The 26,229-nt window shown below is 41.3% G+C and overlaps 1 protein-coding gene across 1 annotated transcript in view; it reads right to left on the bottom strand.

Annotated features, from left to right (window-relative positions):
- PTPRT (protein tyrosine phosphatase, receptor type, T) overlaps positions 1 to 26,229 on the bottom strand; it is a 975,109-nt gene that overhangs the window by 688,065 nt on the left and 260,815 nt on the right. Inside the window, exon 7 of the mRNA XM_006881719.1 lies at positions 25,540 to 25,833. Coding sequence (XP_006881781.1) covers positions 25,540 to 25,833 — 294 coding nt within the window. The remainder of the gene's footprint in view (positions 1 to 25,539; positions 25,834 to 26,229) is intronic.

Raw genomic sequence — 26,229 nt, forward strand, 5'->3', positions numbered from 1 at the left:
AACAGCATATGCTCACTTTGTGTCTCTGAGTCTATTTTAAGAATTCTCACAATATTTAAAACTTTTTCATAATACTATTGCACACTGAATAGGCTACAGTAGAATGTACTCATGACTTTTATATACACGGTGAAGCCAAAAAACTTTTGTGACTCAATATATCTCAACATTCCCTTTTTCATGGTGATTAAAAAAAAAAAACAAACCCCAACCAACCAGGTTACCATCTCTGTGAGGTCTACTTATAATTACCCTCAGGATGAGGGTAATGAGTGATTTTTCCATTGTTCTGTGTTGTTATTTTCTTGGATCAAGTTAATTGATTAATGCAAAAGAATGATAAACCTTATGAAACATCAAGTTAAGAGCACAACAGTTATCTAGGAAACATGTTAAAAGGCATAGTTAAGGGCTTCATGCTTAGCTGTGTTGCTTTTTGTCTTCCAAGCTAAAATAATGAAAATCTATTTTTTTTTTCATCTACATATTGTCAACTTGGGGGAGGGGTGGGCAGGGAGAAAAAGGCAACAATGAATGAATGGAAATCCAAAATCTCTTTAAACATTCATTAAAATGAATAAGATAAAATTAAAAAAAGAAAAACCAGTACAAACTGTCACTAAACAATAAGCACCTGTCTGACATTCCCATCCCACATAGCAAGTCTAAGCAGCTCTGGGCACCAAAGTCTTCCAGCTTACAAGAAAGCACCTTGGTCAACATTTCTACCCTTGTTCATATGATAGATTATATGTCATCTAAGACACAAATGACAGTTTATCCCCCTATGTCCAGTACTGTCCTAGGCTGTCTTTGCAAATTCCTGGCCAGAACTAAATAGTGTGCCTCAGGATTACCTTTTTGGTGGCATATTACAGAAGTCTCATGGTATATTCATTCTGAACCTTAAACTCCCCATAATTCAGACCATCGTGACTCTGATGACCTACTTGAAAATATACTCACCCATTCTTCAAACTATTGGCTGTGTGGATCAGACAAAGAGGTGACACTGAGTAGGCCCTTTCCTAATGGAATTTAGAGTCTAACACACTTCTAGATAAGGTGATGGTCTTTTCCGTCTATCAGTGATTTTTACAGGTCTAGGTTATTCCTTTGGATTTGATCAAATGCTTGGGGGTGGGAGAAAAAGTCAAGTGCATGTACCAACCGTAAAAAAGGCAATTAAGGGCCACATTATTGACTTCTTTCTTCTCAAGCACATTCCTCTGGGCTCAATTTTATTGTGTTCCGTTCATATACTGCCCCATATAAAAGAACTTGGGCTAAGTGTAAATGGACTTGCTGATTAACCTTCAAATCATAAAAACATTCAATTAATCAGAGCAACAGCCTCCTCTGCCCCTATAGACCCCAGATTTCTGCCAAGCCGTTAGGTTCACACAAGATTCACAGCACAGAAAACTTCTATAATGAACAGAGGCAAAAGGCTCCAAGAACCTGGCACCAGCAGATGCTCTTTCACAGCTCTCTCAAGCTTTGAGATTTGGGGAAGACCACTTAATTCCTTAGAGTCTCAGTGTCATCCTGTGTAAAATGGGGGTGATATTCCTGTTAGCCCGAGGGTCACTGTGAGGATCAACAGAGTTACTGCTTCTAACGGACTCTGGAAAGATAATACTGTAGACTAAGCATTCATAGATAATGACAGTCTCATAGAAGGGACTGAAACTTTCTTCCCGAAGGGAGTTTCCCTGGCAGCTGTGGGCTGGAGTATGCCCTGCTATTATGTCTACAAGGCCAGGGGATTCCTTGCTATGGTTTTGGCTTTAATAGTCTTTTTTCTAAGTGAAGAGCTTCTTTGAGTTGGGCTCCCACCTTCCTCTCCTTCCCTCCTCGCAGACTTAGATTTATCCCACCCATAATATTTGGATAATAGCTTAAATTTTTTAGAAAGCAAAACTAGAACCTCAACTTATACACGTAAACCACAACAATAAACTCCACTTGACTAGTGCGTTAACTGCAAAATGTGAGAACATTAGAAACACTAACTTTGTGATGACAACACTTACATCTCTGAATCACATACTCTGTTGGGTCTTTATAAAATTTGTTCATGTATTTTCCAAATTTTCTGCAGGGCCCATGATAGCTTTGTGACATTCGTGCATTCAAGCACAGATTTAATGAGTATCTACTATATGCCAGGCCTGAGGGACCAGACCAGAAAAACTCACCATCCTTGGGGAGTCTATATAGTTTAATGGGGAGAGCACAGTAATAAATTAACACCCAGAGAAGTTTATGGTTACAAATACGCATCTCTGTGAATAGAATGAAAGGTTAAAAAAGGGAATGGAAATAGAATAGATTAGGATACCAAGTACTGAGCACACTATGGACTGCAAACAAAACAAACAGGTCTCTCCTTGAGAGGGTGAAACCAAGGTGCTCCTTGGAGGCAAGGGTTTTGAGAAGCTTCATCTCAAATAGTTTGAACAAGTTGCCAGGAGGAACCAGTCCTTGGAGAAGGGCACAATGCATAGAAGGGTGGAGGGGCAGTGCAGGAGAGGAAGACCCCAGATGAGATGGACTGACATCTACCTGGGGTAGTAGGAGTTGGTGTGTCGGAGACGGTAACACTGTCCCAGGACAGGCTTCAAAGCTGTTGTGCAAAGGGTCGCTGTGAGTCACCACCAACCTGATGGAATATAACCACCAGCACTTCAGGACTTCCAAAGTGGTAGCTCAAAGAAAAAAAAAAAAAAGATAGCACACAATTCTGGCAAAGGTATGATGAAACAACCCATTTCATTACAGAAGAACCTAATTTCATTGAAAGTAATCTGGGAAATACAGCAAAAGCCATAAGGAAGTGCCTCCTTTGTAACACCTTCCTTCTTAGAGCTTGGTCTAAGAAAATATTTCAAGCAAAAGGTTACAGGCATAAAAATGGTGATACATCAGAAGCAAACCAAATATCCAACAATACTGGAATCATTCAGTAAATGATAGTAATTAGGCTCTACGGGGAAACTAAGGAGCCATTAAAACAGAATCGAAAAGGCTTTAAGAACCTGTAAAATATTTACTTTATGATGCTGAGTGACACGTGGGAACTATTAATGGCACATGGAGTGTGATTACATGAGGATGTGGTCAGTGATTGAAAGAAAAGCAGCAAAAGCCACATACATGCGCAAACACTCACACAATTGGTAGAAGGGTGTTTTATATTTAAAAAAAATGTCCTTTGGAAGACAAAGACTGGCCATGCCCATTTCCAGCCTTGGGTTAGCAAATGTGCTGTTTTAGAGGAGATGCATGTTCTAATGACTCAAGAAATCCAGGTCCCGGGGAAAGTCATCTGACAAGGGCAGATGGACGCTCTCTGCTGGGGACCCATTAACCACAGCCTCAAGAGGTCCCTGAGCTTCATTAAGAAGCTCAGAATGACTCCTGGGCCAGGCTAGCGGTGTGTGTGATTTAGGAACTGCAACGGATACTTTGGCAGACACAGTCTACCCCCTTCATGTCAAGCCAAGCTTGTGTTCCAGGCTTGGTGTAAATCTCCCAGTCGTCTTAGGTAAGTGGGGGCGAAGGCTTTTGTCAGAATGGCCAACTACAGGCAAGGAGCCCTGCGCTTCCTGTGGTTCTGTCCACCAGAGGAGCACACTCTGCTCCAGGTATGTTGCACCCGACCCTCAACCCGACTGGGAAGCCAACAAGGGACTAGCTATCTTTCTGCCCTTACACTTACTGCAACCAGGTCTTGTGTTTTCTGGAGATGAAGATCCAGGCAGGAGAAAGGAAAATGAGTCTCTGGATCATTCAAGTGCCAAAAGTTCCCATTTATTAAGTACCCACTGATCCCAGGCAAGGTTCCAAGCACTTGCCATTATTTTGCCACAGGGAACTCTGGAGTTTGATTCCATCTGCTCTAAGCTCCGCTACTTGCCAGCCTGAGACCTGGACCACAATACTTACCCTCTATGGGACACTGTGGCAGTCATAACCAGACAGAGCCAACACACAGAGGTGAAGCTTGACAAAGCATCGATACTCATAGTCAAAGCCTCATTTCAAATTGAATTTATAAGCAAGATTATCCCCATTTAACAGATGGGGACACTAGTTAGGAGAAGTTAAGAATGCTAAGATTAAAAAAAAAAAGAATGCTAAGATTATCATGGTGGAGAGAGCGTTCTGGTGGCCTTAAGGTAAGAAGCTGTGCTGTGATCCCTAACGTGTAATATAATCTACCAGCTTCTCTGCAGGAGAAGGATGAGAAATCTCTTCTCATGTGATTTCCCACTGCTGAAAACCCACTGGAGGGTCTGCTATGCGTTAGTTCTAGCTTGACAGGCACACAACAACAACAATCATGGTGGGGAACGTGAGGAGAGTGCAGGATAGGACATGGTTGCGACCTGTTATGCACAGAATTGCTGAGAGTTGCGGCTGACTCAATGGCACCCTTCAGCAGTGACAAACAGCAGCAGAGCAATGACAAAACCGGGATGTAAACTCAGATTCAAGCTCCTGTTCCATTTGAACCCCGTGCCTGAAGCTTGATTGGCATCTCAGGGCTCAGCAAACTTCCAGGAAACAACTTCAACATTTTGCATGATTGGCAGTAACTCTCTAAAATAAAAGTAAGTTTTCCCTTTCATACAGAGTATCTCTCACCTTGGAGAAAGAGCTTTCACATTCACATGTGCCTTTAAGGAAGAGTGCATTAAAACTTTCAAAGACAGAGCCAGCATTTACAGAATTGCTCAATATGTCATTTAAATTATAACTTACATAGTAAAACTCTGAAAACATGTCCAGTGGTATATATTGTCCATACCTAAATATTTTTAGAGATTAAACATCAAGTTTAATGCAAAATATAGGCAAAGATAGTGTGCGCTTGACTCTGGAAAAATGAACAAGAACAGAGGATGAATTACAGAAAAAAGAGGGAAAAGGCAGGAAAATCCTCATCTTTTGAAAGATTTCTAAGAGCTAACAAGTCTAAGGAACAGAAGCTCTAGAAGAGCAATGATTAGTGTCTAAATGAAAGGTTACTGGTTTGAACCCACATAGGAACTCCATGAGAGAAAGTCCTGGCCTTATCCTTCTGAAAACATGCACTCACTCAAAACCTCATTAGCCACTGAGTTGATTTTGACTCATAATGATCATTCACTGGTTTCCAAGACTGAAATCTTAAAGAGAGGAGCCTGTCCGTCCTTCCATGATGGAGTCAAGCCAAGTGGTCGTTTGGGTAGCAGCATAACACACTAAGGATACAAGGCTTCCTGTGAGGTAGTTCTAGTCTGTCAAACGGAATCACAATGGATCAAAATCAACTCAAACAGGTAAGAAAGTTACATACACTAATCAAACCAAGAATCCTAACCAAACGCCCTGAGAAAATGAGTTGGTAGTCCTGTGGCCTCAGGACCACACACTTTGGGGACAAAGAGTTAACTGGAATAGCACAGTGTACAAAAATGATGTTATACATCCTGCTCTGATGAACAGTCATTCAGGTCGACTATGAGGTCATGAGCTCAAATCCACTAGCTGCTCCAAGGGGAATAGATGGGCTCTCTCCTCAAGTAAAGATTTAAAATATCATAAAAAATATGATGGAAATTTGATGCTATGACTCAGAATCTACTTGACAGCCATGGGTTTGACATGTATCTGTTGTTGTTAGGTGCCGTCAAATTAACTCCAGTTCACAACAACCCTATGAACAACCTTATCCCTGTACCATCCATGTCATCTGACGCACTCCAGTCCACCCTTACAGTCAATCCATCTCATGGAGGGTCTTTGCCTCCTTCGCTGACACCCCAGCTTTCCAAGTTTATGTACTTTTCCAAAGACGAGCTTTTCTTAACAACATGCCCTTAGTACGTGAGACAAAGTTTCACTCTCCTTCGTTTTACGGAGCTCCCTGGCTGCCTCTTTTCCAAGACACACTTGTTTGTCCTTTTTGGTAGTCAAAGGATAGTCAGCACTCTTCTGCAGTAATCACAATTCAAAGGTATCAATTCTTCTGTCACACGTATTCAGCTACCTACCAATTAATAGAAAAGATCATGGTTTGGATCAAGTGCACCTAAGACTTCAAACAGATATCTTTTCAGTGCTTTGGAAAGGCAGATTTTCCTAACACAATACATGTTATTGATTTCCTGGCTGATGGTGCTAATGGTCTTGACAGTGGGTTCAAGCATTATGAAGTCATTGACAGTTTGTCTCTCCTCCCTCTTGATAGTTCTTGTTGGCCTAGTGATGAAGATTTTTGTTTCCTTTTTGTTAAGATGTAGCCCATATAGAAGGTTGTAGTTATCCTCTGCAGCAAGCTATTCAAGTCCTCATCACATTCGCAAAGCATACGTGTTGTGTTGTGCTGTATAATTATAGATTATATATTGTTGCTATGTGCCATTGGGTCGCTTATGACTTATAGAAACTCTGTACAAAAGCCCTGAATTTTGCTTTATCTTGAGCCAATATCATTGTCTCTGACACACCTACCCCCATTATTACCCCAGTCACTCAGTCAATCCATCTCATCCAGGGTCTTTGTCCCTCAATCCTTCTAAGCATGATAACCCTCTCCAACGACTGGGCCCTCCTTGCAACATGCCGTAGGTATGTCAAATGGAGCTTCAAAATCCTTGCCTCCAGGGAGTAGCCTGGTTTCACCCTCTCCAGGATGAACCTGTTTGTTCTGTTGACAGTCCATGATATGTTCAATACCCTTCTCCAGCACCACAACTCAAAGGCAGCAATTCTTCTTTTCTATCATGTTTAGTCAAAATCCAGATCTATGATACATAGCAAGTAATTGCTAAGACCATGACCTGAATCAGGCATACCTTAGTCTCAAGGCTGACATCAGTGCTCTTCAGTACTCTGACGAGGTCCCTGACAGCAGGTTTTCCCAGTGTAATTTCTCTTTTGATTTCCACACTGCTGGTACCAAGAGTGTTGATTCTGGAGCCAAGCAAACTGAAGCTGTGAACAATCTCATTTTCTTTTCTATCATGATACTGCCTATCAACCCAGTGGTGAGAATCTTTGTTTTCTTGATGTTGAGCTTCAATCCATATTGAAAGGCTCCAGTCCTTGACTTACTGCAGCAAATGTCTCAGGTCTTCCTGAGTTTCAGCAATCAAGGTTGTGTCATCTGCATAATTCAGGCTGTTGAGGAGTTTTTCTCCAATCCTAATGTCACATTCCTCCTCACAGAGCCCAGCCTCCTGGATGTTCTTTTCCACATAAAGATTGAAAAGGTATGGATAGAAGATGCATTCCTGGCATAAACCTTTCCTGATTTTGAACCATGCAGTGTTTCTCTGTTTTGTTCTGATAACTGCGCTTCACAATCAAGTGTTCTGGGATTCCCATTCTCCTCAGAGTTAGCCACAGTTTGTTGTGATCCACATAGTCAAATACCTTTCCATAATCAATTAAACACAGACATTCCATTGCTACTCTCTGCTTTCAACTAAGATCCATGTAAGACTAGCTAAAATATCCCTAGTGCCTCAGCCTCTTCCAAACCCAGCCTATATTCTATTCCATCCCATCCCAATCCAATCCATCTCATCCCATTCCATTCCATCCCATCCCATCTGCACTTACAATCTCTTTCACTGCCTTTGACCAACTCTTCGCTGGCCCTTTATCAGGTTTTCAGAGGCTGGACATCATTTCACATATATGAGGAGACTGCTCATCTTTCTCTGGAAACTGGAGAGTCAAACTGGCAGACTACCTGAGAGTGATCCACTCTGGATTTGAAGTCCAACTCTATATAGGCTATGTCATCATCATCTCCACCCCCCCCGCCTCTCCCTCTCCCTCACACACACACATGCACACACGTATATCCTATGGAACACACACACATATTTTGTAAGATGAAGGCAGAAAAAAAAGAAAGAAAAAAATACATACACTAATTATATTCCACAAGTTTGAGATAGGAATTCTATGTGTACTTTTTGTAAACAGATAATTTTACTACTTATCCTAGTATGATCACTGACCCAAGTCATCAGACATTCTGTGAAAACATGGTTTATAAGATTTGTCTAGAATTCCACTGTATTCATACACAAAATTTGCTTATTACTGCCCTCTTGTTGACACATTTAAGCCATTCCCAAGTTTTGTCTTTATAAATAATGCAGTGATGACCTCTTTGTATAAAACTCTTTAAGAAGCTCTGATTATTTTGTTGGGGGCTGGGGGGAATGAGCAAATTGTCCTTTAAGTGCGTCGTGCCAGTTAACTTATTACTTGCAAAAACTGCCTGTAAGAGCGTTTTCCTTTCCAGGGCTGGTTCTTCCAAATTTACTCCCAATTACATTGAATGACTTTTCAGAGCTCTTTATGTGTAAAGACATAATCCTTCACTTCTCAATTTTGTTGCTGTGTTTTATTGATTCCCTTGCTTTGAATTTAGTAATGTCACAGATTTCCTCCTCTTTCCTTCTCACTTTTCATTCTAGGAAGAACTGGATTGCTTAGCAAAAGGCTGGGAGTTTGAACCCACAAGTTACTGCTTACAGAAATAAACAAGAATAAATCCCATCTCACAGATTTTGAGCATGTGTCCTGGAGGGAGAGATCCTTGGAGAAGGACGTCATGCTCAGAAGGGTGGAGGGATGGTGCAGGAGAGGAAGACCCCAGATGGGATGGATTGATACAGTAACTTGGGCAATGGGGGTAAGTGTGTTATAATCAGACTGGCTCAGGGCAGGGCACTTCAGAGTTGCTTTAAAAAGCTACTTTGGACTGCAGGTGACTCGACAGCATGTAGCAACAGTTACTGCTGAGGAAAAAGATGAGACTCTCTGCTCCTATTAAAAATTACACCCCTGGGAACCCAGTGCAGGGTCCAGATGAGGGTGAACTGACTTTTTGGAACTGGAAGCCACACTTTTATGCAATAAAATTTGTAAATTGAGCTTATCAGTGCAGTTGTTTGCTTTTAATGAACTGAAAGTCAGTCTTAAATACCACTTTTAATTTTTCACTACTTTCTTCATGATTTTTTATTTCAGTTGGAATTCTTAACTGATCAGAATTTATTTAGTATATGGTGGAAAATACGCATTTAATTGTAAATGTTCAATATTATTAACCAATGTGGAAAATCTGCCAAAATTCCTAGAACAACACATTGGTAGGTAACTTCCAGAAGTTTAAGCTGGGCTTAGAAGAAGCCATCGCACCAGGGATATCACTGCTGCTGTCAGAGGGAATCTTATTGAAAACAGAATACGAGAATGTCTATTTGTATTATGTTGACTGTGCATAGACATTAAACTGTGTAGATAATAACCAATGATGGTTAACACTGAGAAAGGATGGGAAGCCCATAACACTTAATTGTGCTCATGAGAAATCTATACCTAGATCAAAACACTGTTATCCGATCAGAGCAAGGAAATATTGTATGGTTTAACATCAGGAAGACGTGTGATTGCATCTCTGATGCACCCTTTCTCCACACCCATTCAATTGGTATGCTAAGCAAATGAAGCTGTATTCTATGAAAAGGAATATGGCATCAGTGCTGGAGGAAGACTTGTCAACAACGGGCATTATGTAGAAAACACAACTTTGCTTGCTTAAAAGTAAAAAGGATTTGAAATGCTTGCTGCAGAGAATCAAGAACTACACTCATCAATATGGATTACACCTCAGCATCAAGAAAACAAACACTGGGCAACATCATGATAGTTGGAGAAAGGATCAAAGTTGTCAGTGATTTCATCATGCTTGGATCAACAATCAGCCAACCTTGGTGCCAAGAGTTAGGAGAATAAGAAGTTGTTCTGCATTGGGCATGTCACTCTCAGTGACTTCTCCAAAATACTTAAGAGCAATGATTTCAATTTGAAGACTAAGGTGTGTCTAATTCAGACCATGGTCTTTTCAATCAACTAATAGAGTTGGAGAATGGATACAGATGACAGAAGAACTGATGTCTTAGAGTTGTGTTTCTAGAGAAGAGTACTCAATATCCCATCGACTGTCAAATGAAGGAACAGGTATGTCTTGGAAAATTATAGCCAGTGTACTTTGTGGAGGCAAACATGGAAAAACTTTGTCTCTCATGCTTTGGACAAGTTTCTAGGACAGAGTATTCTTTGGAAAGGATGTCACCCTTGGAAAGGTTAAGTGAGAGAGAGGAAGACCTTTAATAGGATGGACTGACATGGTGACTGTAGCAAAGGGCTCAAGGGTGTCAGATGATGAGGATGGCACAGGATAGGATTAGGTTCAAATCTAATGTCTGAGAAGTACTTTACTCAATGGTACCTACTAACAACACCACCACTACCACCACTTTGTTAAGCAATATTCTGCTGATATATTTTAAGAGACAATTTTATCATATACTGAATTCTTTTCTGGACTTAATTATTATAGATATTGATATAATGCAATAATAGTGACATTTTTTCTTGGTATTCTTGACTACTTTATCCTATATAATTTTTTCAGATGTATTTGAAATCACTTTATTAAAAGCCCACAAGAATTTCATTAGGATTTTGATTGCAATTGTGCTAAGCTCATAAATTAACTTGAAGAAAACTGTAATCTTCACAAAATTGAATTTGCTAGTCCAAGAACTTGATATAGAACTCCATTTATCCAGGTCTTGTTTTATCATCCTCAATGAAATGTTACAGGTATATGTCTTTTCATGTAGATTTCATCATTTATTCCTAAGTAACTTCATTTTATACTTTACTCCCAAGTATTTCTTCTGCATTTCTACACCTAACACACATAGCATGAATTGAAGCTGAAATAAAGGGCTTGCACAGTTTCTAACTATAAAATGTGTGTGTATTATTTGTGTAATGTTACAGTATTTTAAGTGCATTGGAGAATAAGATACATTCCATTCTATTTTACCATTTTCTTACTGGCATATGGCTATTGATTTTTGCTTATTTGCTCTGTGTCTGACCACAGTAGTGAAATCTCTTAGGAGTTATAATAACTGTTTGTTTTTAGCCATTAGACTTTAAGGCTGTAACAACACACTCTGCTAGAAATAAGCAAGTGCCTTCCCATTTCTAGCTTACTAAGAATTCTAAACAGTAATGAAAGCTGAATTTCATCAAATTACTTGCCAGCTTCTCCTGGGAGAATCTGATGTTTTTCATCCTTTGACCTACTGGTAAGAGACATTTTATCAATGTGGCTCTTGTTTGCAAAGAGTTAATTCTGACTCATGGACAACCTACAGAACAGAGTAGAAATGTCCCGTAGGTTCTTCTAGGTCATAATCTTTCCAAGAACAGAGTTCCAGGTCTTTATTCTTATGGAATAATTATATCAGTAATTTTCCTAATATTCAGCAATTTTCATTAGTCCATCTCTGGAATAAACTCAATTTGGTAATGGTGCATTTTTGTTGTTGTTGGGTTTCATTGAGTCGGAACCAACTCATAGCTGATTCAGAGTATGGGAGGAGACTGCCCATAATCGTCCTGCAGAACACCTGGTGGATTTGAACTGCGTGCCTTGGGGATTGTACTGTAGTTCCTTGCCACTGGACTACCTCACTGATTTATTCACTCACTCCCATTACCATTAAGTAACTACCCTCCATCATGTTTCCAGGGCTCTAAGTCGTAACTGAAGATATTGCTCATCTTTCTTCAATGGAGCTGCTGGTAAATTTGAGCTGATGGACATGCAGCCTTTTCTCCCTTTGGACTAGGCCACCCACCGGAGCTCTCCTTATGATGCATTAGGCTTTGATCACAGTACAGACTTCTCAGGGTCACAGCAAAAGAGATGAAGCTTTTAAGGGTTGAAAGTTCAAGCCCTTTGCTAGTACAGCTGGGGTCCTATATCACCTTGAGTAAGTCATCTGTGTCCTAGATAAGAAATCAAGGAACTTATACCCACCCTTCAAGAGCCTTTCATGAACCAAAGCCAAAATACTCAAAATCAGCTCAGCTCTACATCTTACCACAGACACCAAATGGGACACCCACTACTTCCACTGGCGCTGTGGTGGGCTTGGGGCAAGGAGCTGTGCTGCCAAACAAAAGGTACATGGATCAAACACACAACAGCTGCTCCTTGGGGGAAAACTGGGAACTCTACACATGGGATTTACTGCCTCTTAAAACCTACTGGAGGATCGGCAATAAGCTGGTTCTGATGCCAAGGCACTTGACAACAATTATTTTCTTTTTTTAAAATTTATTATTAATTTCAAAGAAAATTTACAGAGACTTTGGATTTCCATTCATTCACTGTTGCACTTTCCTCCCCTCCCAACCCTTCCCCCTAGTACACTACCCTCTTGGAAAAGTAAAATTCTTTACTTGTTTTACAATCCCTCCCCCCAGGTTTACTCCACTATGCAGCCTTCTCTCTGGACTGCCGTCATGATAAAAATACCTAACAATTTTCCTTCTTAAACAGTTTTCTCCCTAATCTGTTTCAATGCACTATACATTATTGAACCCATCTTTCTCAGTCTCCTCCCAACCCCGAGGTCAGTCCTGCTTTACAACAGTGGCACTATGCAGTATTTGTCCTTTTGTGACTGAGATATTTCACTCAGCATAATGTCCTTCAGGGTCACCCACTTTGTATACTATTTCATGAGTTGTTTTTCAATGCAGCATAGTGTTCCATTGTGTGAATATACCACAGCTCTCTATCCATTCGTTTATTGATGGGCACTTAGGTTGTTTCCAACTCCTTGCTGGCGTGAGCAAAGCTGCAATAAACATGGGTGTGCAGTGCATCTATCTGCATGGATGTCAGTTATGGTCTCTTTGGGATATAATCCCAGTAGTGGAATTGCTGGGTCGAATGGTATTTCTATTTGCAACTTTTTGAGAAAGTGCCATACCACCTTCCACAGTGGTTACACCACTTTACACTCCCACCAACAGGGAATAAAGGTTCCAGTTTCTCCACAGCCCTGCCAGCATTTCTTGCTTTCATCTGCTAAATTTTGCAAATCTGACTGGGGTGAGATGATATCTCATAGCTGTTTTGATTTGCATATCTCAGAGCTAGGGATTTACAACAATTATTTTCATGACTATACTTATTGCATTTGTGTTTTCTGCAGATATTTATAGAGCAGTTGACCTCTAATTTTAATATAATTCAGGGTTATTTTTCTTAAAATGTTGTTATAAGTGTTTTTTTATTAAAATGAAGGAAAAATGGATAAATAGGGCAGTAAGAGTGAGAGTGTGTGTGTATACATATATATATACTATAAACAGATGTGTATATATACTATAAATAGATGTGTGTATATATATACTATAAATAGATGTGTGTATATATGTTATAGATACACTATAAATAGATGTGTGTATACATATTACAAATATGTATATGTTATTATGTGCTATTGAGTCACTTGTGACTCATAGGGACCCTAAGTACAACAGCCCTGAGACTTGCTCTATTCTGTGCCAACTTTACTGTCTGTGTAAACACTATAAATATATGCATATATACTATAAATATATATGTACATATAGTATGTAAATATATAACTATGTAAATAACTATGTAGACACATAACTGTGTAAATACAATCTAACATGCAATCAAGCCTCAGGTGAAGAATGCCAGGACGGAGCACAGCCCATCGGCATGTCCCTTACAAAGAGACACGATCTTACAACGGTGCATGTCACTTGTAGAATAAGAGTCGGCGAGGCTACAGTGAAGTGGGCTCACGTTAAGGGAGCTTTCAACTGGCGAGAACAAGCAATCACGGGAGAGGCTGTGATCACTGGGTCTGCTGGATTGTGGAACTGTGATTTTGCAAGGATGATGCAGAGAGAGCTGTTAGGATTCTGGTTCAGGCAGGGCTTCTGGGGATGGAGGAAAGAGGTTTCTGGAGCATATGAGAGACAACTGTTGGCTGCAGAAGACTTATTTTTGAAGTGAAGAGGTGGATATGTTTCAAAAGTAAAACTAGAACCATACGTTTGTATTTCACATTTGAGGGCCATGATGAGAATTAGCTGCTTCTGTTAGATACTGGGTGGGTGTTTTTTGGGTTTTTTTGGTGTGTTTTTTGGTTGTTTTGTGTGTGTGTGTGTGTGTGTGTGTGTGTGTGTGAAAAACTTGTATTTAGAATTAGCCAGCTGGACTCAGTTAAGATGATCCCAGTTTTGTTGGCAACATCCAAAACATCAAAGTTGGGAGCAAGTCGAACACAGGCCTTCTTCTCTTCATGAGGCTTAAAGTGTTGACTTTGCTCACATCAATGTCAGAGCTGCTTTACAGCTTGTTTAATTTGGTGCTTGTTGGCCTTGACATCCACAATGAACACAAGTTGTGTCGTTATCTTCTATCTTCTTCATGGCTGACTCAGTGGTCAGGGGAAATTTGATGATGGCATAGTGGTCAAGCTTGTTTCTCCTGGGGGCGCTCTTCCGGGGGTATTTGAGCTGCCTTCGGAGTCTCAGCATCTTAGGCCGCTGGAAGGTGGGTGACGTGCGGATCTTCTTTTTTCGATTGTGGATGCCCTTCAGGACGGCTTCTTGGCCTTTAATGCCTTTGCTTCGGCTTCAGTTTTGGGAGTGGCAGGGGCTTCTTTCTTCACTTTCAGTGCCATCTGTGTAGAAAGGCGATACTGGATAATATTTTTAAGACACCACTAAACATGGTCCAGCAGAAGAACAGGAGGCTGAAGTGTACAAATGTGGCATCTACATCTCTCATCAGAGCACTTGCCTTCCCCAGAGACTCATTTTAGCACTCTTACTTAATGCTGTTTTTCCTGGTCTCCCAGAGAACAGGTAAGTGTTACTAACAGAATGCATGCTTGCTGTCCCTTTTCATGCTCATGGATATTCTGACTCTATGTATAGCCTCACTCAACATTTTCTGATAGCTAGGACAGCACTGGTTACAGGACCACAGCAAATGGTTAAGACCTCTCACAGCAAGCTAGTCTTCCATGGTAAAGCATGGGCTCCCATCAGAGGCATCATTCAAGCTGATGGTGAAGGGGCACAAAGCAAGCCTTCACAGGACACACCCTTCATCAGTGATGTCCGCAGGTGGGGAGGCGCCAGAGGAATCCACCCATTGTTCCGGACTGCTGAGTGTCCAGACGACAATATGATCATAGTGTTCGTAACTAGCGTTTCCTTCAGGATCATGAAAACAACTAAAGAATAAGGTAGATTCTTTCAGCCACTAGAAAGCCCAAGGAACTGGAGAAATAAGACTTCCAATTTCAAAACAATGGCTCCTATCAATGGCATTTATGACCATATACAGAAAACAAGTAATGGTCTTACTATAAACATTCTTCTAAGCGAGTACAGCCCTGGTCTGTCCATTTGCTGCACAGAGGTATCTCATGGTTGCTGTGAAGCTGAACACTGACACTGATGTGTCAAATGAGATAATGGTTACCCAAGGTGCACAGTGTTTGGTGGAGCTCCTGGATTAAAACAAGCTTGGAAGCAGGGGTGGCATCCATTTCTGAAATAGTTTGCCTCCGGAAACTCTATGAACTTGGAGAAATGATAAAATTATACAAGTGTTCAGGTCTTTCATTCGTGGGGTTGCTACGAATCATCTACAACTCAACAGCACTTAACAACAACATAGACATCTAAGTGCCATTTTGAGTTCTGCAAAATATTCAAATAAACATAGTCACACTGGCTTCCAGGTCTGTTACTTCAGGAAGGATGGGGAATGATTAAACTGAGGAAAAGGAATAAAATGATGAATGAAAAGGTAAATGAATGGGACACCTAAAAAAAAATAGAGTGAAGAATTAAATTGCTTTCATAGGTACCAGGAAGCCTCTGATTCTAAAGCACTGGTGCAAACACATAGTTTTCAAAGAAGAGAAATAGGTAATCAGCTGCTGTTTCCTGAGTTCTAGTGACATACAAACCTCCACTCTCACTAAGTAACCCTATCTCAGCCTGCCCTTGGCCTATTTCTTTTTTTTTTTAAATTATTTTATATTAGTTTGCTTACAAATCTCGTATACTTTGTGTCTCACACTATTCTTCATTCACATTTCGTTTCATAGAATCATCCCCATGCACTGTGTTTTAAAAAATTAATCATCAACAGACTATATCCATCATTACCCTGTCTTTTCAGGTCTCTGTTGGATCTTTCTCATTTCTTTCACCCTCTCCCTCCACCCACAAAACTGTGCAACCTTGTGATTTTGCCCCTACTCATCCTCACCCGTCTGCTCCTACCCCTTCACCCCTTGTATCCCTATACATGTTTTATTAGTTATCCTTCTATTTTTAAAGTAATTATCTTTATGCAGTATTTGTCCTTATGAGACCGAGTTAGTGCACTCAGCAAAATGCTCCTGGTCTTATCTGTTTTTCATCTCAGAAAATGGCACAGTCATGCATCTGTCATCTTAGCCAAAAACCTTAATAAGAATGTCATTTTTGGCACTCTTCTCCAATACCCTTTTCCAGATTCCTGTCTGATAGCTTTTCGAGCTTTTAACTGGTTAAGCATATTAGGCTGGGATGCAATTACCGGATCTCAGGTCCTCCTAGTGGTCTGAGAGACACACAATGGTCTGAGAGACCTGGAACAAATAGACTGCATTCTTACCTGCCTTTGCAAAATTGGTCTCCTTTGTATTGCTTGTTTATTTTCATTTTAGTAAACACATATAACAAAACATTTGCAGATTAAATAATATTTACATGCCATTATATAATTACTGACATTTATTACATTCACCTTGTTCTGCAACCAATATTTTTCTAAATTATTCCACCACTATTATCAGATATTCAGTTATAGTGCAGTAAATTACTTAATATGGCCCCTTTATCCATACATGATTTTTTAACTATCACATAATGATTGGGTGGGATTATGCAAACATTTGTGGAACACTATAGATACTACATACATGCTTCTAACAATGCAAGTAAGTTTCATTAATCTTTTGTGGGGCTAGGACCATGCAAATAAGATGTATGAGACCTTGAAGAAAGGGTCAATCAATTTTACTCTCCTACTAGGCAGAAAAGAGGGCCAATCCCAAAGTCAATTCAATCATCAAGAAAGAAAATTCTAAACGGAATTCCTCCCAATGTTGAGAACCTCCTAGACTCAGGGGATAGAATTTTAACACTGAAGACAGCATGAGACAACAAGCAGCAGTAGTAGAAAAATGGTGGCAGCAGAACTGGGAGACTTACATGTAAAGGCTTGCCAAGAGAGGCAGTTATAATGGTTATGCTGATTCAGAGAGGCACAAAACGGAGCATTTTTAGGTAAGAAGCTTGATGGTGGCGTAGGATGTCTCCAGGATGGATGGAGTTTAAAGAGCTTTGAAACACTTACATCAGCAAAGTAGAAACCAGCCCAAGATCCAAGGACGAAGGGTTAAGGACCAAAGACAGTGGATTGTCCTGAGGGTTCAAGAAGAGACTATCCTCAGGTTGTTGAGAGGTCTACCCTGAATGTCTGTGGGGAGCTGAGACTGTCCTGTACTGAAGAAGAGAAACTTTACCCACATGCTTCCTCATCTTGATATCAACCTCTATTCCACTGAGACTGATCCCAACTTGTAGTTTGTTAATTCCCTTGTAAGCCTTGTATATGTGACCTCCATGTGGTCAGTGCAATGCTTATCAAACTAAGCAGAGGAGGAAAGCATTCCATAAGAGAGAAGCCTGGAATCACAACTGGTATAAAAGTTGGGAGATGGAGTTATGTTTGGCCTCCACCTCACAGGGATCACCCTTGAGCTGATGCTGATGGTAATTCTTCCCTACTGAGAAGTCAGATGAGGCCAAGCATCCCACATCACTGCCCCTAAGTAGTAACTATTCAAATCAGTATTCCCTAACCAGTAACGCCTCTCTTCTCTACCACAGGTAACCACTCAGGAACTCTGAGCAATACACATTTAGCTATTCATTAAACTCTGGTAGCCTAGGGACACAAAGCTGCACTGCAATCCCGAAGGCACACAGTTCAAATCCACTACCTGCTCCATGGGAGAAGAATGGGCATTTTCCTCCCAAGCGATGAACTGCTTCTGAAAGCCCATCAGAGGGTCAGTTATGGGTCGGTTCCACCTCGATGGTACACAAGAACATTCATTTAAGTGAGATCATACTGTGTTTGTCTTTTTGTATTTTAATTCATTCCACCTTCTATTTTCAATATTCATCTATGGTGAAGCATGTCCACACCACATGTTTATGCCTAAGCAGGTCACCACCACCAAACTTGCGCTTAGTATTATGTGTTCTCACTGAGTCAGCTTTAGCCAGAACTGCCTAACAAAGGACTGGCAGGACTGGCAGGACTGGCACACAAAGGGAACTCAGTACATGTTTGAAGAAAATAACTCCAGCTTCTATGTGTAGCTACCACCAATTATCTGCTGGTCTCCCTACTAGTAGTCCTATGTCTTCCGAGTCTTACCCCTTAAAGAACACTTATGGGTACAGGATGTCTCTAAGGCTGGGAACTATCACCCTTTAGGGTGGGAAACTTCTAGGGTCAAAAGAATAATGGTTTGGTGTTTGGTTTTTTTTGTTTTTTTTATGAACTTGGTCATATGTTTCAGAGCTCTATTTTTCCTACTGGCAAGTGGAGAAAACTCCTAACTTTCAAGAGTTGGGTCAAGCATGAGGCAGTAAAATAAGCATACTTCTAAGGTGGGACTAGTGTGTCACAGTGCGTTAGTGACCCTAAGTGAGGATCTGATCCCTGGGGTCTAGAAGTGAGTTTAAAGTATTTGCATCAAGAACAAGTTCTCAGATTATGTTGATTCTGCTGGTCCAGGGACCTCACCTTGAGGATGGGGCCAGATTATGCAAAGATTCTTGCTTTCTCCAAGGCAGCCCTGTTCTCTCTTCCATGAACTGTGTTATTTCAAACCTCAACTTTGTGTTTATGTTTTACCCTTTTAGATGTTTTGTTGGGAATTTAACCAAGACTATAAATTCCTCCGGGTAGAAATTATACCTTCCACACTCTCTCATTTTCTGTTTTGTGAAATAATGAGCACATTTTCAGTGTGATTAATAATAGAATAGCAGAAGGGAGGAAAATTCAGACTACCCACCCCAATAAACAGAATCCACAAATGGGGATCAGTCCGGGATTTTTCTTAGAAATTAACTGTTAAGCAAAGAACCTTCTGCCAACAGTGGCAGTGCAGGAAAAGAAGATTGTCTTTTTGATGACACATTTTGCAAAATGTAGGTTATTCACAATTTCAGTTGCAACTTACTTAAACACCAACATTTTTCGAAATATAAAACCACAAACTGCATTTCAACTCATAATTTTTATCGTGAAAGTCAGACAATTGTGTTTTCAATGTACAAAATCCATTACACCAGTCATGGCAATAGTTTGCAATAGACTGTAAATTTTTATTGAGATGATCATCTTGCAATTGAATTTCAAAATGTATTATATAATCATCAGCAAATAACCCCATGGGGAATGCTAAAGTACTGAGAATATCATTTATAAAGATCAAAAACCCAGGAACCCCCCACATTTACCCTGTGGGGTAAAAGTAGTCTCATTGGAAAAATCAAATCAATTATTTTTATGGATGAATATTGCATTGCAAAGCTGAGAGAAGGTATTATCCAATTTAATAACACATCCCTATGTCCATTTAAAGTTGTAAGTTTCATAACCAGACTTCAATCACAAATTTTACTAAAGGCTTGTTTTTGAAAATAATCAAGAAAACAGCATCTTCAATTCATCACAGTGGTTTTAATAACTTTAGAAAGAATATTCTCAAGCAAGAGAAATACTCATTGTCCTGCAGTTTCTTCTACAGAGACCACTACTGAGATATTTAAGGGCCTTCAGTGACATGCACTGACAAAAGGGGCTGAAATAAAGGGCTCAAGCCCAGAGGTAACTGTCAAGCTGACACAGGACAGGCTGTGTTTTATTCTGGAGTATGGAGGGTGGTTATGAATAGGCGCCAAGTTGATGGCTTCCTTTCCCAACAATACTAACTGCCAATCTAGCTTTGAAAATACAAATCTATTCCAACACAACTGACATATTAGGGATCCATTTGAATGCAGCATAAATTCTGAGTTAGCTTATGTGTCATTTAGTAAGTGAGAGACACATACTACATGAAGCAGATAACTTCAACCACATGAGAATAAACAAGACGCACTCATCTACATTATCTACCTGGAGCTCATCTTGGGAGGTTTCAGCCATACCGAGCTGTATTTGATGCTTTACTATAACACCAGCTTCAGACAGCCTTCCCTCTTCTGCTTCCAAGGCTGCCACTGTTCAGATCCACAGTTCCATAAACGTTAAGCCTTTTTCAAGGTAAAGTGGCACAGTTACCATAAGTTCTACGTACTTCTTTTTTTTTTCTTTTCATTTTTTTCTTTTATTCTTTTATTTTTTCATTTCAATGAACATCTACAGAGATTTTGGAATTCCATTCATTCATTGTTGCACCCTTCTCCCCACACAAACCCCTCCCCACCCCACCCCCGCCCCATTTGCTCCTCTCCTTGAAAAGCAAAAGAAAAACTCCCTCATTGGTACACAATCCCCCCGCACCTCCCCAAACCCCACCCCCTACCCCCAAATATAATCCACTCTGAAACCCTCATTGCGTACTCCTACGATAAAAATAATGCCCTAAAATATAATACTTTTAGACTATTCTCTCCCCCATAGACTTCAATGCCATAAACATATTTCATCCAGTTTTTCTTGGTCTTACCCCCATCCCAATGCCAGCCTCATTCTACAACAGTGGCACCATATAGCATTTGTCCCTTTGTGACTGAGATACCTCACTCAGCATAATGTCCTCCAGGGTCACCCATTTTGAATAATATTGCATGAGTTCCTTGTTTTTCAATGCAGCATAGTATTCCATTGTGCGAATATACCACAGCTTCTCTACCCATTCATTTGTTGATGGCATTTAGGTTGTTTCCAACTCCTTGCTATTGTAAACAAAGCTGCGATAAACGTGGGTATACATATATCTACTTGGATATCATTTATGGTCTCTTTAGGGTATATTCCCAGTAGTGGAATTGCTGGGTCAAATGGTATCTTTATTTGCAACTTTTTGAGAAAGCGCCACAACGCTTTCCACACTGGTTGCACCATTTTAAGGTTCTACTTACTTCTTAAGGATAAAAACCCAAACCAAAGCCACTGCTGTTTAGTCAATTCGGACTCTCAGTGGCCATCATGTTTCCAAGACTGTAAATTCATAATGGGAGAAGACTGATACTTTTCTCCTTTACTGAAGCTGATAGATTTGAACTGCCAACCTTTCAGCTAATAGTCTAACACTCTATGCATGGTGCTATTAGAGCACCTATATAACTTGTGTTATTTTTCAACTAGGTCTCTATCTTTAATTAGTTGCTCCAGTGGCAAAGTGGTTTAAAAACTTGACCATCAATAGAAAGGTTCTTATATACTATCAAGAATTAACTCAGAATTAACTGAACCTCCTGTAGGTTTTCAGAGGCAGTAACGTGCATGTGAGGAGACTGTGCATCTTTTTTCCATGGAGCAGAAGGTGGATTTGAACCCATGTATCTTTAGGCTGGCAGTGCAGCTCCTTACTACTAGACAACCAGAGCTCTCTAACTAAAAAGTACAGTCAGACTCCACCAGACATTCCTGGGTGGTCCATTTCATCCTGTAAAAATGTACTTAGAAATCCTACATGGTTCTACCACCATGAGTCAGAATAAACTCAACAGTAGGTGGGATCTTTTTTTACCACCATCTGTCCGTCAGTTTGTCATACTGTGGTGGCCTCCATGCTGCTTTAAGGCTGAAACTATCTATGCCGTCAGAAACTTAAACACAGCCTAGGGGGTGAAAAACCATATAGCAATCTAGATGCTCAAATAAGTTAACGGAAACCCTACAGATCAAAACAGAACATGGTGCCAGAAGATAAACCTTGTACCTTGGAAGACAATCATGATGTATCGCAGCTACAAAAATGAACTTAAGCATATTCATGATTATGAAGATGGTTTAAGACTGGGCAATGCTTCTTTCAATCGTACACGGGCCACTGTGAATTGCTATCAACTTGATATAAATATCAAGAGCAGAATTCTTTACGTATTTCTGATGAAGTTTTTTGAGTCCTGTGTCTCTATTCCCTCCTCCCGCCCCATTAGTCCTGTGGTTTTTACTGAATAACACTGTCGTTGTTGGTTGTTGTCAAATCGGTTCCAGCTCACAGGGACCCTATTACAAAAGAAAGAAAACTAACAATATGCAGTCCTGCACCATCCTCACAACTTCGATCTGTTTGAGTCCATTGTTGTACCAGTGTGTCAATTCAAGTCGTTGATGGACAGAACACACAATGCCTAGGACTTTGTTAATTCATCTTTAAAATGGGGTATTTCAAGTTCTTTTCTTTTTTAGTAAATAAAGTTGTGCCATCTACCTATTACAGGTTGTTAACAAAGCTCCCTCCAATCCTGATGCCACATTCTTCTTCACATAGGCCAGCTTCTAAAATTATTACTCACCATATAAACTGATTAAGTATGGTAAAAGGCTATAATTCTAGTGCACAATTTTCCTGATTTTAAAGTATGCAGTAGCTTATCTTCTGCACACTGATCTGTACACGGTTCTGTAAAAGCACAACTAAATATTCTGAAATGCCCAACCTTCACAATGTTATAAATTTTTGAGCTCAGCATAGTCAAATGTCTTTGCGTAGTCAATAGAACACAGATAAACGTCTGATGTTCTCTGCTTTCAGTCAAGATCTATACTAACCTTTAGTTATTAGTCAGTTCCTTACAAGCAAGGCAAAACTAGCCCTCTAAATGCCACAGCAGAATGTGAAGGGGACATAGCTGAAAGAGAAACCCACCACAGGTATAAAGACCCTTGAAATATAATCTGTGGATAACTCGTCCAGCTTTCTTCAGGACTTGGCGAGACCCTACTCCTCCTTCACTGTAAGTTTTCTATGCCCTTTCCACCTTCTCTTAGAGTTCACAAGGCTGGAGAGAGTAGAATTCAGCAGTAGCCATCACAAAATCACACCCACGTGTTTTCCATTCCCATTGAAAGGGGCCCTTGGATAAGCCATGTCCATAAACAAGAAAGGAGCCACACAAAAGGGCCCTCGCGATTCCCTCCTCCTCTTCCACTTCCTCACATTTCAAAGGCTGCACTCTCAAGTATTTCCGGAATTAGTTGACAAGAAAGTGCTGGACTCAGAATTTAAATGCACGTTTACTTAGGAAACCATACGGGGTGGGAGGGGAGGAACTTCAACAACATCATAAACGCAAAAAATTCTACAAAACCACCACAGTATGGAATCCAAAACAACAGAGGAATTGCAGGTAACTTTGAAAGGTGTGGTGATTTTTAGGCACACACAGCACTGAAGAGCAATGACGACTTTCCCCTCGACCTGAACTGGTCACTGTGTACTGATGGACACGCTCCCCCGCCCCCTCCATTCAGATGTTACCAGCAATTTCTTTGCCCCAAAAGCACACTGTTTTCCCCTGAGCCCCCACTGTGACTCCCCCAGTTCACAATGCTGTTTATCACCAACAGCACTGCATCTCTAACTTTATTTACACATTGTGGACTGACAAACAGACAACCTGAGCTGAGGGCAAATCCTACCTCTGCCCCCAAAGGTTCAGAGACACCGAGCTTCTCTTCTTCCACGTTTATACAAGATAAAGGAACTTATCCCAAGCAGCTATTTAGCGGTGGGAAATGAGGGAACAGAAATTTGCAGAAAACAACTGTGAAGGTTTGGGTGTTTTTTTTTTCAGCCACTGAAATGGCCATCAGAGCCAGCAGGAGCTCAGGAATAGAGTTAGAAACCCAACCTCAGTCAACAGTTTCCTTATTGGAAACACAGTGGAAGGCAGGGTCCCTGAAGGACAACGTATCACCTTTGAGAGAAAGTTCTAGTCAGCAGACTCCGAGTGGGATCCAAGAACCTCAGAGAAAAGGCTGGAGCCAGCCGCCTTCAGGGTGCACTCCGCCAGAGGCTTAGGGGTGCAGTAAACTACAAAGGGCCTCTGAGAGACAATCCTCACCAGCAGACTCTCCCTCCCTCCTTCTCTCTCTTCCCATTCCTTCTTCCCCGTGTCTCTCTCTCTCTCTTGCTCTCTCTCTCTCTGTGTGTGTGTGTGTGTGTATACCTGTATATATGGAATTTGTTTGACATGCAGGTTTGCTCGGTCCCTGGAGTGAGGCTAGCCAGCCTGGGCCTAGGGTTTGAACCAGAAGGCGGTCTTAAGCCCAAAGGGCCCTCGGGCCTGCGGCCCTCAGCCAGGTTCAAATTGTCTTCCTGTCAAACATTCTTCTAGGTGGTATAGCACTGGTCTGTGCGTTGCTGTACAGAGGTAACTCGTGGTTGCTGTGATGCTGAAGCCTGTGACAGTGATGTGCCAATCGTGGTAACAGGTACCCATGGTGGACAGTGTTGGCTGGAGCTTCCCGACTAAATCAAGCCTGGAAGCAGGAGCAGCATCCACTTCTGAAATGGCTTGCTTCCAGAAACTCTATGTACGAACAGTGCTCAGGCTGTTTGTTCATAGGGTCGCTGAGTCGTCTACAACTTGACGGCATCAAACAACAACATATATATGTGTGTATATGTATATGGGTGTGTGTGTGTATATATATATATGAAATATAGCATAGAATATATATATAATTAATTTATTTAGAAAATTAATTTCTTTAGAAAATTCAAATACATTGGTTTTCACACCAGATTCTTCGCCTTTCCCTCACACATCGCCCACCATATTGTACGACCCATGATTCATCCCCACACCCACACCTCCACTGTCCTCACCAGCAAACTCTTACAGAGCAGCAGAAGCCTTCAGGGGACAGAAAGCCAGGAAGCTCAGAGGGAGAAAGACAATCCCAAAATCCATTTAGAAATAATGTCAAAGCCAGAAGGAACTCAGAGCAGAACACACCAGAAGCCCTTGAAGAAGTTATCAGAACCATTAGGGTCCCTGGCCCAATCAAGGGACCTTAGGGCGACAGTGGGAATCAGAAATCTCCCGGAGGTCCAACCAGAACTGGACCTCTCTGACATCTAGTCCCAGTCAGCAGTCTTCAGACACTTGGTCAAAGCCAGGGATTAGGACAGACAGTCACAGTATGCCCCAGAGACACAGACACAGCCAGGAGCGCTCAGAGAACCACTCACAGCCAGGAACCATCAGAAATACTGTCAGCTCTAGGAGTCTCAGGTAACCAGTGCTGGGAATTCTCAGACATCTAGAACCAGCGTTCCACCAGAACCAAGGACCAAAACAGGCACCTTATAATAACACAGAAAAAAAAAATCAGGCTTTTAAAACCCCAACCCCAGACAGAGCATCCTCTACAGCAAGATCAAGTGCACAAATGTCTTTCTCAACAACATTAGGCACGAGCCTACTGGCGAAGTTCAGAGCACAAGGTCACACACCGCTCCGGCCTCTCACAGTGGAGAGGCTCCTTACCTGCGCACTTGGTTCGGGTGGTGAGGGGAGGCCCTGGGGGTCCCGTGCCACCCTCGCCTGGGCGTGTGAGGAGTACACGGATCTCATACTCCACATCCGGGTCCAGATGCCACAGCTTGTAGTTGGGGGAGTCGACGATGTGGGTCTCGGCCCAGGTGCCGGTGGTGGTGCGGTACTCCACCTCCTTCAGGATGATGGGGCCGTCCCCGATGATGGAGTTGGCATTCGGCTTGATCCACAGGTAGGTGGCACCCACGGCCAGCAGCTCTGGGGGGGCGATGGGCGTGGGAGGCTCTGCAAGAGAAGACATCAGCAAAGGACCATGAGAAATAAGGAGCTTGATGGGCAAAATCCAGCCACTTGAGGGCAGGGAACAGAATTACATGTCAAATACACACAACCCATTACCATAGAGTTGGAACTGACTCATGGCTGACCACCCACTGGGTTTTCAGAGGTGGCAAATCACATGGAGGGTTGCTGGAGAGAGAGCTTTGATGCCTTGTTGTTGTTGTTGTTGTTATGTGCCGTAGAGTCATTTGCGACTCATAGCAACCCTATGTATAAAAGCCCTAAACCCCTGCTCTGCCCTGTGCCAATCGCACTGTCTCTGACACTCCCATCCTGATTACCCCAGGCACTGACTCAATCCACCTCATAGAGGGTCTTCCCCTCCTGTGCCATCCCTCC

This window comes from Elephantulus edwardii, unplaced genomic scaffold (assembly GCF_000299155.1).
Source record: "Elephantulus edwardii isolate Elephantulus edwardi_28Jun2011 unplaced genomic scaffold, EleEdw1.0 scaffold00015, whole genome shotgun sequence".
Classification (NCBI taxonomy): Eukaryota; Metazoa; Chordata; class Mammalia; order Macroscelidea; family Macroscelididae; genus Elephantulus; species Elephantulus edwardii.